The sequence below is a fragment of the Branchiostoma belcheri genome, unplaced genomic scaffold (assembly GCF_001625305.1).
Source record: "Branchiostoma belcheri isolate BF01 breed outbred unplaced genomic scaffold, Haploidv18h27 scaffold6, whole genome shotgun sequence".
NCBI classification, from domain to species: Eukaryota; Metazoa; Chordata; class Leptocardii; order Amphioxiformes; family Branchiostomatidae; genus Branchiostoma; species Branchiostoma belcheri.
In genome coordinates, this window is record NW_017804242.1 from 5977616 (window position 1) to 5990614 (window position 12999).

Consider the following 12999-nt stretch of genomic DNA (forward strand, 5'->3'; position numbering starts at 1 on the left):
TGTTTCCGAGTCTGTACCGATTCTGAACATAAGTTTTCCTTTTTTTATGTATGGCACAGTTTTAGACCCATGTCATTGTTCACTATTATCTCCAAATGTTGCGGCATGAAAACTAGTTTCAGACTGGCTGGACGGAGAATGATTAAATCGTCCTAGATGTAGGCTAGGTCACAGCTGGTTGGCTGGATCTTTGATTAGATTAGCTGCCGGTCACAGGCAAGTGCAGGCCACCGATTGCTTTCATGCTGCACACATTCTCTAAAACAGCTTTCAGATAAATATTTACAAGCAGTACTGACTAGATAAAAAGACTTAATCTGATTGCCACGTTGACGGAACGTTCTTGTTTATTCAACTAAAAAGTAAACTGATAGTAAGTGAAGATAAAATAAACGTTGATGCCATATTCATTATGTAAACTATACTATACATGTATTAGATTACGGCCATTGCTATTCGATTTCTTGACTTAATATGAAGGGAGAGTAGAGGTTATTCACCCCGGGTCTGTATGTGTATATCATAATTAATAACCAACAAAGTGTATAAAAAATCATAAAGACTGGTCATTACAACGAAGCAGTCCATGGCTTCATACAAGTGCTATGTAAATCTGTCTTAAACCAATGACTTGCGTTGTACTTTAATTTTTTTATTTATTCACATATATATTTATTTATTGACTTTTATAACACCTTCTACTCAAAAACATACAACGAGTGTAAAACACATTGACAAGATACATGCATAATTACAAGGTGGGTAAAACCAAGATAAATACAAACAAGACAAGTTTGTGATCTATCAATTACGAGAATCTACCCGTACAGTAAATGAAGTTTTGAACTACATCGAAAACATCACAGTTTTGTAGGTGTGAAAGTGATGTGGACCCTCGAAGTAGTAAGGTTCTTCAGTTCTTAGAGTTTTGATAGATCGATCTTTAAATAGGTTTAGATCTATTTGAACTTTTAATGTGGTTCGTTTATTCACTTTTTTTGCGTTAATTTGAGATGTTGGTTTTCAAAATCTTCATTTTTAGGTTGTCATGTGTACATCATAGTTATATGGTTATTTCATTTGGTAGCGTTTTCACCATAACCCAAGCAGCTATGGATGGATTGTCATGAAATTTGGTATGTAGTTAGGTATTGAACTATCGAAGAAATGAGCAGATTTTGGACTCCCTGGCTGCTTTCATTGGTACTGCAGAAGAACTCTAAAAACTGTTTAAAATTATCAATTCGTATTTTTTTTATAAATACCTGTTCAACTAAAGATTTTTAGTCACTGAAGATGCTACTTGAAACGTCTGACAGATTCCAAAATCTATCCAGTTGCTTGAATAACTGTTTTCTTGTGTATCTTATATTACCTGGATGTCTAACCTTCATCGACGCCTTTAAAAAAACTTTTAATCTGTTCTGGACGTTGTTCGTCATAAATTGCTCCTCAAATGCAGTGGAAGACGAAATTCATTTCATCTCTAACTGTCCATTTTATGACAGCATCAGAAAACAATTATTTACCACCGTGTCCAAAATGCTCCCTTACTTCCCCACCATTCCCTACCACAAAAAAAAATTACTACTGAAATAAAAGAACCCACATATTATAGAAGAAGTGGGTAAATTCGTCTTCCATTGCCTAAAAAGAAGAAGTCAAACCCAGTAAAACTAGTACCATGTATGTTGTAGAATATAGTATAATGCTAGACGTAGATATAGTCTCACATATCACTGTATTTTCTTTCTTATGTTGTGTGTAACTAGCCTGGGTACCATCCCCAGTAGTACATGTATATTCGCAAACTCTATAACTGGTTATAGAGTTTGCGAATATACTACTGGGGATGGTACCCAGGCTAGTGTGTAACTGCAATTAGCCCTCGGGCAAGTATTTGCAATAAACTTTCTCAGGAAATGTGTCACCCGTGAGCTTGAAACTAGATCTTAACCCATCATCACTTGAAGAAGGCAGCTGAGGACACGGCCTCGCCCCAGATACACGAGCGGAATATTAGATTTATAGAAGCTCAGACCTCACCCTTTTTACCTATCATAAATTAGATCGAATGTAGTGATGGGTAAAGTAGTAGAGGGGTGTGTGTGTGTGAAATTACTTGCGTGTTTTTTTATTTATTTTTTATTTTATTTAGTCACATATATTTATTGAGTATTGGGCAAAAAGCACAAGTTGCTTATATAACACCTTCTACTCAAAACATACAACTAGTATAAAACACATGCATAATTACAAGGTGGGTAAAACCAAGATAAATACAAATACAAGTTGGTGATCTATCAATTACGAGAATCTACCCGTACAGTAAATGAAGTTTTGGACAACATCAAAAACATTGCAGTTGCGTGTTAACATTGCAGAAGCCCCAAGATTCAGTAAATATATACTGACCAGGACATACACATAAGGTGGTATTGTGGTAATAGGGTTTTTGACTCTGAGGGTTGAGGGTTCGAAACCCTGGCAGGGTCTATTGTTGTGTGCTATTTCCTCACTCGACTCAGATAAAAATGAGTACACTATATATCAATAGATATCCCATTGCCAACACAAATGCAGTGTATACTGACCAGAACATAGACATAAGGTGGCAATGTGATCTTGTGGTAATAGGAGTGACTTTCGTTTGACGTGTTTTATGCATTTTTTATCAGGCTTTGTATTTTGTACTATAAAATACTTATTGCTGGTCGCTAGAGAATGGTCAAAATGTCTGAAGTTGCCCATAGTACATGCCCAAACTCACGGTCCAAAGCTGCGATAGACATAGAGTAACAAACCGCCGTATCATCAAAAAAGCAAGCTTTTTAAAACATTTATTGTTCTTTTACCGGCGTAATGAACAGATGGTCGGGGGAACATTTCAAATATACAAAGGCAGGCACAGAGGACTTAACGTGATCCACTTTTGAAAGTCAACGTGACAAAACTAACAAACAGACAAAAGCCAAGAAGGTAGCCATGTTTTAGAAAATAAATGATTTTTAATCTCCAAGTCCAAGCAGATCTTTTAGTGACTGCAATAGAGTATCAAATTGTCAACAAAGTATTCAGGCTGAAAATGAAACGAAATATAATGATTAATGATATACTAGAAGCAAAGTTATATTGTGAGATATTGTTTTGAGAAATGGCATTGTTTATCATGCATGATGATACATGATGATATCTAAGCATTAAAATAAGGTAACACAGTTTTGTAAAAATGTTATTCTTTTACTGATGTAATTGTGTGTGTATTTTATATGCATGTTGTTTATGGGCGAGTTATGCCTGAAATAAAGAAATAAAGAATAAAGATAGTAAAATGCTTTCGAATTCATAACTTATAAGATAACATACACAACCAGCTAAACTCTCTTTAGTTATTTTCAAACATTTTAGGTGCTTAAATCGCTGCTAAATTTCTACTTGGGACTTTCTTACCAAACTCCCCCCTGGTCACGTTGATATTTTTTTTATTTTCAACGAAAACAAATTTTACATTCTCAACAAGAGACAGTGAACTCTGAACCGTAAACAAACGTTCTGCATGTTTGTTTCGAATCTTCATATCTGATGTTTACCCTGTACTTATCTTGTAATCAGTCTACCTTACTTAAGCTACTACAAGTTTTATTATGTAATAAATTTTTATCATTAGGAGATGCCAATATCTTGTATATAAAAATTAAGAATTACGGATGAAGACAATGGATAAACTGTAAATACCTACAAGCTGTGTATTATAAAACGAGCACAAAGGATCGTGAATAATGACGCAATTCAGACTTTTGTCTGCAATGTGGTATTTGAAATAAAGTTTCAAAGTGTTCTGGAGGCCAGATTCTGCTATGTGTGACAGGGGCTTTACACGGTACTTTGGCCCCAACACAGCAAACAGAGTTGGTGAGATCCCCCGTGAGCGTTTCAAGGTCCCAGAAACTAGGCCAGGTCAACTGTGTCACGTCAGCAGGGGCAGCAGGGTTCACAGTCACACATTCCAGTACCGTTGAACTCTAGCACCGGTCCACATGTTAACGGCTACGGTTATATAGTTTAGGCCACAGGAAATAATTTTTATAGATGACATCAGCGCGCGCATTAATTTTCGCCTGATTTTGGAGAAAAAAAAAAACAAGAATTTTTTTTTTGCCTTCTGACAGTGGTCAACATGCCCAAAATGGGCAAAGATGTCTGTTGCCATGCCGGAAGGTGGATGGCAGATAACTATAAAGAGAGGAGACAAGAAAAGGCTCTGATTTAATGTTTTGTTTCTTACTTTGATGCAGTGATATGTGATGCTGGCTGTGTATATGTGATGTTCCCACTGAATCAAAACCATTTGTACAATGATACAAATTTCTAAAATGTAGGAACCTTGTTTTTTTCGACCCGCCTTGTTTTTTTCGCCCGATCACATTAGATTTGGAGTCTGCAGAGGGTGTCATCCATAAAATTTACTTGCTGTGCCCTTATGTAGTTTACGATTCGTGTCGTGTGACACCTTTTACAAATCGCAACGGTTGACATTTTGTTAGCCTCTACCAGGCACCGCGGATCGCTGGAAAAATAGTAGAAATTGGCCGAAATAAAGGGATAGTATACCAGAGAAGATCCAGTACAAAATTTTATAGTATATTAAAGTATTTTCGTATATTTTCCGCTCCCAGTTCCAATAGTTGTCAATATTTGAAGAACATCTAAGAATAGACAGACTTCTTCGGTTAGTTTATACACCACATAGATGATATTTTATTACTTCTTTAAGTAACAACTTGCCCTACATTTTGGACGTTTTAAACCGTAGTTTATTTTTTAAATCTCTAGTATATTTAGAATATACTGCCCAGTATGTAAACCCAACGTTAACGGACACCCAATTCACGGATTTATCAATACATGAAGAACATCTAAGAAAACACAGTTAAGGCTACTTTGGTTAGTTTTGATACCAGCTGTTTTAAATCAAATGTTTACATCGTAACTTATGTACTGTCTACCTAGCCTCCGTAGCAGGCTTATATAACTAGGGTTTGGTGGTCTTGGGCTGTTTTCTGATTAGCCCAGTTCTAAAAACGGGGGTAATTCAACCAGGCCGGCTATGTTGTCTATATGCAATCAGAAAATAGCACATAAAAGCTCCCAAAGACCCTGAAGACCCCCCAAAACCCCCAGATTTTGGCATGCTATGGAGGCTACAACATCATCGGTTTATCTTATAGGGCGTCAGACTAATTTGCGAGGATCGGTGCTAGAGGGACACCGGGGTCGACTTCGGCCAAGGTCGTCACGACTTTGTCCTACATTCAGGTCGTTATATAGACCCGCCTTGTTTGTTTGTACTACTATGTCTATCTTTGTAGCTTTCCTTCTTACCTCCATGAAAAATGGAGGTATTGTTTTTGTCGTGTCTGTCTGTGTGTGTGTCCGTGTGTCTGTTTTTTTGAACTGGGCTAATCAGAAAACAGCCGAAGACCACCAAATCCCCAGTTCTATAAGCCGGCTACGGAGGCCGCTGATATTGGGGCCCTGGCTAGTCTAACTTTGAAAGAAGAACAGAGAAAACCCAGAAGAGTGGAGAAGATTGGAAAAGATGGGAGGATAATATCAGAGAATGGACCAGAATGACATGTACACTACATTAAACATTAAAGACATGCAATTTCAGGGCAGCAAAACTGGAAATATTCTGAATAAGGCAATCTTTGTGATATTGACACATACTGCTTCACATTAGCACATTTTAATCAGCATTTTATACTTTGGGCATTTAAAACTGCAGAAACAAGTCCCAAGATGAGTCCTTTAATTTTCTGGGTGGTACCCTAAAAATCAGCACAGGGCCCTTCCAGTAGTCATTTTCCGTCAAAATTTTTGGAATTTTTGCTCCATGAGGGTAAATATACATTGGGATAGTGTGGTTTCAACTCAGTATGTAGATAAGAAACTAGAACATTGATTTTGAAATATCGGGTTTCCAAGCCCAACTTCTAGTTGTAGATGTATGAACAAATTGAGCTTATGTAATGCATGGTCTGACTAGTTCCAAAATGAACACAATTTTTTTCTGCTCTATCTAAATGTCAAAAACTGGGAAACCCATCTTGTATGCAGTTAAAGAGGATATTTCTCTCGTTGCTGTAAAATGCCCAGTCAACAAGAAAATGACAGTGAGAACACGTAAAGTCTTGTAAGGGTAGGTGACCGTAAGTGCTTTGCTTTACAAGCCACCCTGTCACAATATATAAAACCTCTGATCTGTCAAATATCAGTTTTGATTGATGGTGACATGTTTACTGACGCAAAAACCATTATGCTACCATAAACCTTTTTTTTTCACACGCAAACTTAACCAAACCAAACCAAACAAACCAACCTCCAAAATGACAACATAAAGAAAACAATTATTGGCAAGCGCTGTGTTCTAATAGAAAGAGACAAGCAGAGTTATAAACTTATATGAGAAACGTTCAATATTGGGAAATATATTTCTGGACAGGACTAAGTTAGGGGTTTGACCGTGGTACCATCATGACAGTACCACGGACGTACAACGTGGTACCAACGTCGGGTTCTAATACATATATAGAGACTAGAGAGAAACATAGTTATGAAAAACGTTCAATATGTACAAATATATTTCTGAACAGGACTAAGTTGTGAAGTAAGGGGTACGACCGTGGTACCATCATGACAGTACCACGTGTGTACAACGTGGTACCAACGTTGGGTTCTAATACATATAGAGACTAGAGAGAAACATAGTTATGTATATTTTTAGAAAATACAAAATTGTGAATCAATGGATATAACCGTGGTACCAACATAACAGTACCACGGTTGTACAACAACTAACGTGGTACCTACAGTACCCACAGTACCACGGCGTGTAGTGGGTCTAATACATATAGAGACTAGAGAGAAACATAGTTATGAAAAACGTTCAACTATGTATATTTTTAGACAATACTAAATTGTGAATAAAGGGATATATAACCGTGGTACCAATATAACAGTACCACGGCTGTACGACAACGCGGTACCAACGTTTGGTTCTAATACATATATAGAGACCATGGAGAGAAACATAGTTATGAAAACGTTCAAACTAAGTATATTTTTTTTAGACAATACTAAATTGTGAATAAAGGGATATATAACCGTGGTACCAACATAACAGTACCACGGCTGTACGACAACGTGGTACCTACAGTACCCACAGTACCACGGCGTGTAGTGGGTCTAATACATATAGAGACTAGAGAGAAACATATTTATAAAAAAAACGTTCGAACTGTGTATATTTTTTAGACAATACTAAATTGTGAATCGAGGGATGTAACCGTGGTACCAATATAACAGTACCACGGCTTCACGACAACGTGGTACCTACAGTACCCACAGTACCACGGCGTGTAGTGGGTCAAGGTCGGGGTACCTCCCTCACGTTTGAAGCGAGAGCTTTTTCTCTTTCAGTAGCTACGTGCCCAAGGCCGGCCACTGAACTCCAGTGATGTTGTTTACTTCTCGGGCCGATGAATATACAAAAATAGCCTCTAACAGACTTCACGACTGTGGCATGTGAGTTATACGGCCTTGAGTGTGAAAGGTCGAGACTAGCGTGCATAAAATGCGGATCTTTAAGAATACCTTAAAGCATACGTAAAGTTAGTGTGAACAAACAGAAGCCTTTACGCGTGCTTTAAGACTAGAGCGTGAAACAACCATCACGGCATAAAATCCGATCTTTAAGGGTAACTTAAAGCTTGCGTAAAGTTATTTTTCCTCGCGTGAACATACAAAGTCCTTTACGCATGCTTTAAGATGAGCGTAAAGATCGAAAGAAACATCAGTGTGGTACATGTCTATTGGAGGATGTGGAGGAGTATTTGTAAACCTGACTAAACATCCTCCCACCTTCTGAAAAATACCCTGGTATACCCCTCCAGGGTGGCCAAAAACAAAGGGCGACACTTGGGGTGATGTTTCACCCTCCCACGGTGTTACTGAAGAGATTAACACCAAAAACATGGACAACGGACAAAAGACGTAGTCTCGATAACAGAAGCCGTGGCTGGGCGCTTTTTTTTAAATTTCTTTTTCTTGGTGTTCCTTTCCTTTTCTTTCTATGTGCTGTTTTCTGATTGTATATCGATATTGTAATTGCTACCGACTAGTTCGAACTAGCTGTTCTATAGTATATTTTCCTTAACCCTTGTGACACTTTCAAAACCTTTCCCCGAACACCGGCCGACCAAGGTTGGTTGGCTGAAGTTCGGGAGCAGTCTGACCAGATATGGCCGCGCCTAATTTTTTTTATAGGAATCGAATCGAATTTGAGTTACATTTGAGTCAAATTTCACTGCCAACCACGCCCCGACCTGCTACCGAACACCAGCCAACCACCAGGCAACCAAGGACAAGCCACACCGTAATATTTTGAACATGTTGAAACATTTGGCTGGCGCGGCCAAGAACAGTAGCCGACCTAACGCCGAGCACCAGCCAACCACAGCTCCCGACTTACTCCCAACCACACCACGACATGCCAGGGGTGTTAGTCCGCGCTAAGAGAACAGTTTGCCGCTCTCCTAGTGCGGACCAACTCCCCTAACATATCATCTGTCTATTTGGCCAATTCTACTCCTTCCAGCCAATTTCTACTCCTTCCAGCCGCTTCCCGAAGCCTGGTAGAGGCTATCGACACTACAATAGCGTCGGTACACTATACATGCTTGTTTGATGTCCTAATTTAACCCCCAAAATGAAGGATTACATTCCAAAGCGTGCTTTATATGTGCAGGAAAAAAACACAACACATACAATGCTTCAAGGCTTCTACCGATGCCATTACCTGATGACTATGCCATTTCCACACACATCAAAGATCAAACCGTCTATTGTAGTGACGGTCGCTACATAATGATCTGCCGTTCAAGCATAACAATAAAAAAAGAACGCTGTCAATATCTATTAAGAAGATATTAATATCGGTACTTGCATACAAAGGCATGGAAATCATACATGCTCTAGTGGTTGTTTACTTCAATTGTTTGTTATTTGTGTTGGTATTGAGAATTAAAAAAAGCGGTATACGAACATGTATAAAATACGATCTTTATGAATTCTTAAAGGTCCATATTTTTTAGTCGAGTGAACAAGCAGAACCTTTACTTTTGAGATTTTGAGATAAATTAACAATTCTGCTTGTAGATGACGCCATTGTTAACAGCGACAACAGAATGTAGATTGTATAGCAAAGGTAGAGATGAATTATCCTGATGAAGGCGACAGTGGTCGTTGAAAATTTGATCTCTGTGTACCCCTTATGTTGGAATAAAAGTTCAACATTTTAGTCGAAATGAACTGTAGAGGTTTGTACAAAACTGATTTTTCCTATTTCATATTGTTAAAAGCTTATCATATTCATAATGCAACTGGACAAACCTTCCATCGAAAAAGAAATCTGTTCTTTTTTTCTCTACTACAACTGAAAAGCGAGGAGAAGTTGAATTTATCTAATGATAGTTACGTTTATTTTGTATCTGTGAACTGTATTTGTTCAACTTGTTTTCTTGTGAGATGTACTTAGCCAAGTGTGGCAAAAATGGGCAATAAAGTTCACTAAAATTAGACTTTACCTAAAATATTATTTTGAGGGTCAGTGTTGACTAAAACTGTAGCGTTCTACTCGAAAAAAAAACAAGCGTTAGGATCGACGTGGTGTATTGTGTAGGACACATCCACGACTGTCCCAAGACTGTCTTGCGATCGTATGGCGACAATCCTACGACAAAAAATGTGTGTGTAACCGTAACCGTACCCTCTGGAGTACAAGTTTCAGCTCATACCAACAACCAGCCAGCCAACCAACCAACCAACCAACCAACCAACCAACCAACCAACCAACCAACCAACCAACCAACCAACCAACCAACCAACCAACAACATAATCTCCAAGCAGATGTTTAGGTGGCCGCAAAATACAGTATCAAATTGGCCAGGCAGTATCCATGTGGCAAATGGTTACAGTCTGGCCAATAGATACTGCCTGGCCAATTTGATACTGTCCTTTGTGGCCACCTCAACATCTGCTTGGAGATTGCCAACAACATACAACTCAAACCAGCTTTAATCCTGAAAGAATGTACAACCGGAAGTGACGTCACAGTGAGTAGCCTTGGCCCATACTTTGGACCGTTTGACAGTTCGTTTCAAAAAGGAAAAAAAAACAGTCAAATCTTTAGCGTTACTCGTATACACACAGAAAAACCACCTGGCCATTTTTACTACTTTTTGCTTGTCCATATATATTTTTCACAAAGTGACCAGCTGTAAGCATTGGTCAAGTTTGAATGTAGAATACGAGGGGGGGGGGGTGAAAAGCGTGGTCATGATTAGATCAAGGACATTGTATCCCTATGTAACGTCCTTGATTAACAAATACACGAAATCCTATCTTTAAGAACATCTTAAAGCATGCGTAAAGATACACGCTATGCATGAAACGGAACCTATACGCATGCTTTACGATGTGCTTAAAGAATGGCTTTTGTGCATTGTAAATACATGGTAAACCTGAAGGCCCATTCAGACATGTAAAATGAATACACAAAACGGTACTGACTTTTTTTAGCATCGTTTCATCAAGCATATTTATATATATATATACACAGTTAGGGCGAAAATATGCCAATTTCAGATTTAAAATTTATTGGCAATTTAACACAGCGATATGAAAACATTTTGGTATATTCGCATGAAATTATATCGCAAAGAAATATCGAAGAAGAGCACGTGTTGAGAGATATGTTTGAATGAAATTTTGAAGGATGGAAAGATAATTTTCCCCGTGAGTAAAAAAGATGTTTCCCCTCCCTAAAACTCGTCTTGCAAGAACCGAAGACGTCCAACTGAAAGGTCATTAAAGGTCATTACATCTATTGTCATTGGATGAAACAGGTCAAAGACGCTACATACAGTACTAGTATGGTTTCATTGTAGCACAGCGAAAAGGTTTCGATGAAAAATAAACAAACTTACATCTAGTTGTCCAGCCGTTCATGTTGGGAGTTTTAGTAGATGGAGGATTGTTGGAAAACAGTGATGTGGTGATGTCTGTAGCTTGCAACAGGTTAGCACACCCACCCACACGTACACACACGCGCTACAGGTGTCAACCGCTCTGCAAAAACGGATAACAAAGTGGCCGAGCAAGGTCTCTCTACAGACCACGGGAGGGCCGGGCGCGCTGATTGGTCTGTGTGGGTGATATGTGCACCTGATTGGCTCTCCCAGGGGGAGAACCGTTTGTGATCACGTTGTGGTGGGAGGTTTGGGGTTATGGTGGTAATGCATTAAAACAACGATGTGGAGATAGTATTGTATAGCATCACCATTGCGTTTGCTCGCGTTCGAAAGCATGTAGTGTTGCCCTATGAAAATATATTCAAGCGGGGAACATCCCCCGGATATCAAATGGACAGCCCCCAGTGTCCAAACATACACAAATACGAGTGTAATTACAACCCTGTCGCCCGCAATTATCCAATACCAACCGGCAGAACAGATCAGTGACCTTGAGAACAGTTCGCTGACCTTGTGGCATCCTGGCAGACACGTAACCATCTAACCACGCGTTTGATTGGACGCGAGATAACCATCTAAGCACGCGTTTGATTGGACAATGAGACAGATATTCGGGAATGACGGATGTCTGTCTTATCATTGTGGTTTTCTAAGAAAAGCTGGACCGGTCATGTCAGTGCAAGTAGCTAGTGACGTCAGGGTGTCTTTTCAGGGTCACCCGAAACGGATTTACGTGTATCAAATGTAGCGTTTAATATGCATACGTCGATACGTGTGATTCAGAATGTGTATAAGCGTCTAAAGTGTTGTGGAATAGAATCCTACATGTATTACTAGTAGACCTAGGGTTCTCACTAGAATTTTTTTCACAGTGTAGGGGTCAAGCACAGAAGGACAATTTTACGTAGCATCCATAGCATGCCAAAAACTGGGGGTTTGGGTGGTCTTCATAGTCTTTGGGTCTGGTTTTAGTCAAACGTTAATTTTTGAAAAACAAAAACAAAACAAAAAAAAAAGATTTATGAAGGGTTGAACTTTATTAGTCATCATAAAATTACTCTAGTCTAATTTTGACACTTATTTACATAATAGATGAGCATCTTGCAGATTTACATAACTGACATTAATGCTAATTCTTAATCAACACCTGTGTACAACGTGGCGACACGACGTTTTGTACGTGTGACTGAAAAATGGGGGAAATTCTCGTCTTTTCTGCATATGCTGTGGACTATACGTGTACTGTAAGTTCTTATCATGTCTATTTTTATAACTGTGTAATAGTATAGTCAGTATTTGTTTATGTTTGTACCTAGTTTGTCAATGTCCTTTGTTTGTTTAGCCGACCTTACTGTTTAGTCTGTTTTTAAAGCCTGAGTGCGTAATTCAGCGATATAATACGCTGCCATGTACCTGGATTGTGGCCAATAAAATATTATTATTATTATGATTATCATTTAGGTTCTGGTCACATACATTATACGATTGTCGTACCATGTCAATCGTATAATTGCTCAAATCAAGAGCAATCATAGAGAAATATATCACACTTCCCACCAGACCCACGAGGAGTCTTAGGTCGTACATGCTTACACCTGTCAGATCTAAGACGTCAGCGTTCAGTCACTCCTACATTCCCAGACTTGTAACTATCTGGAACAAGTTAGGTTCTGACCTCCGTGGTACTGGTGTGCGAGCCGCTCATCAGTCTGATATCATAGCATTTAAACATAAACTGGCAAAAGTAGCCTACAACAGATTCAACACTCAATACAGTCTTGATCTGCCATGTACCTGGACCACTTCGTGTGGATGTAGCTCTTGTATTGCCTCAAGACCTCACTAGATATCGTTCCGATATGGTTATCTCTTCCATTCATTGTTGTTACCTTGATTATGTTTATA

The 12999-nt window shown here is 38.8% G+C and overlaps 1 protein-coding gene across 2 annotated transcripts in view; it reads right to left on the reverse strand.

The window, feature by feature from the left end:
* The window catches only part of LOC109482600 (nuclear receptor subfamily 5 group A member 2-like), a 118735-nt gene that overhangs the window by 49884 nt on the left and 55852 nt on the right, over positions 1 to 12999 (reverse strand). Inside the window, exon 1 of one of the 2 annotated variants that reach the window (XM_019785387.1) lies at positions 11050 to 11086. The exons of the other annotated variant lie outside the window; for it this stretch is intronic. Within the exon in view, the coding sequence (XP_019640946.1) occupies positions 11050 to 11071 (22 nt within the window). The 5' untranslated portion in view covers positions 11072 to 11086. Of the gene's footprint in view, positions 1 to 11049; positions 11087 to 12999 lie in introns of those variants that run through there. 2 annotated transcript variants of the gene reach the window in all.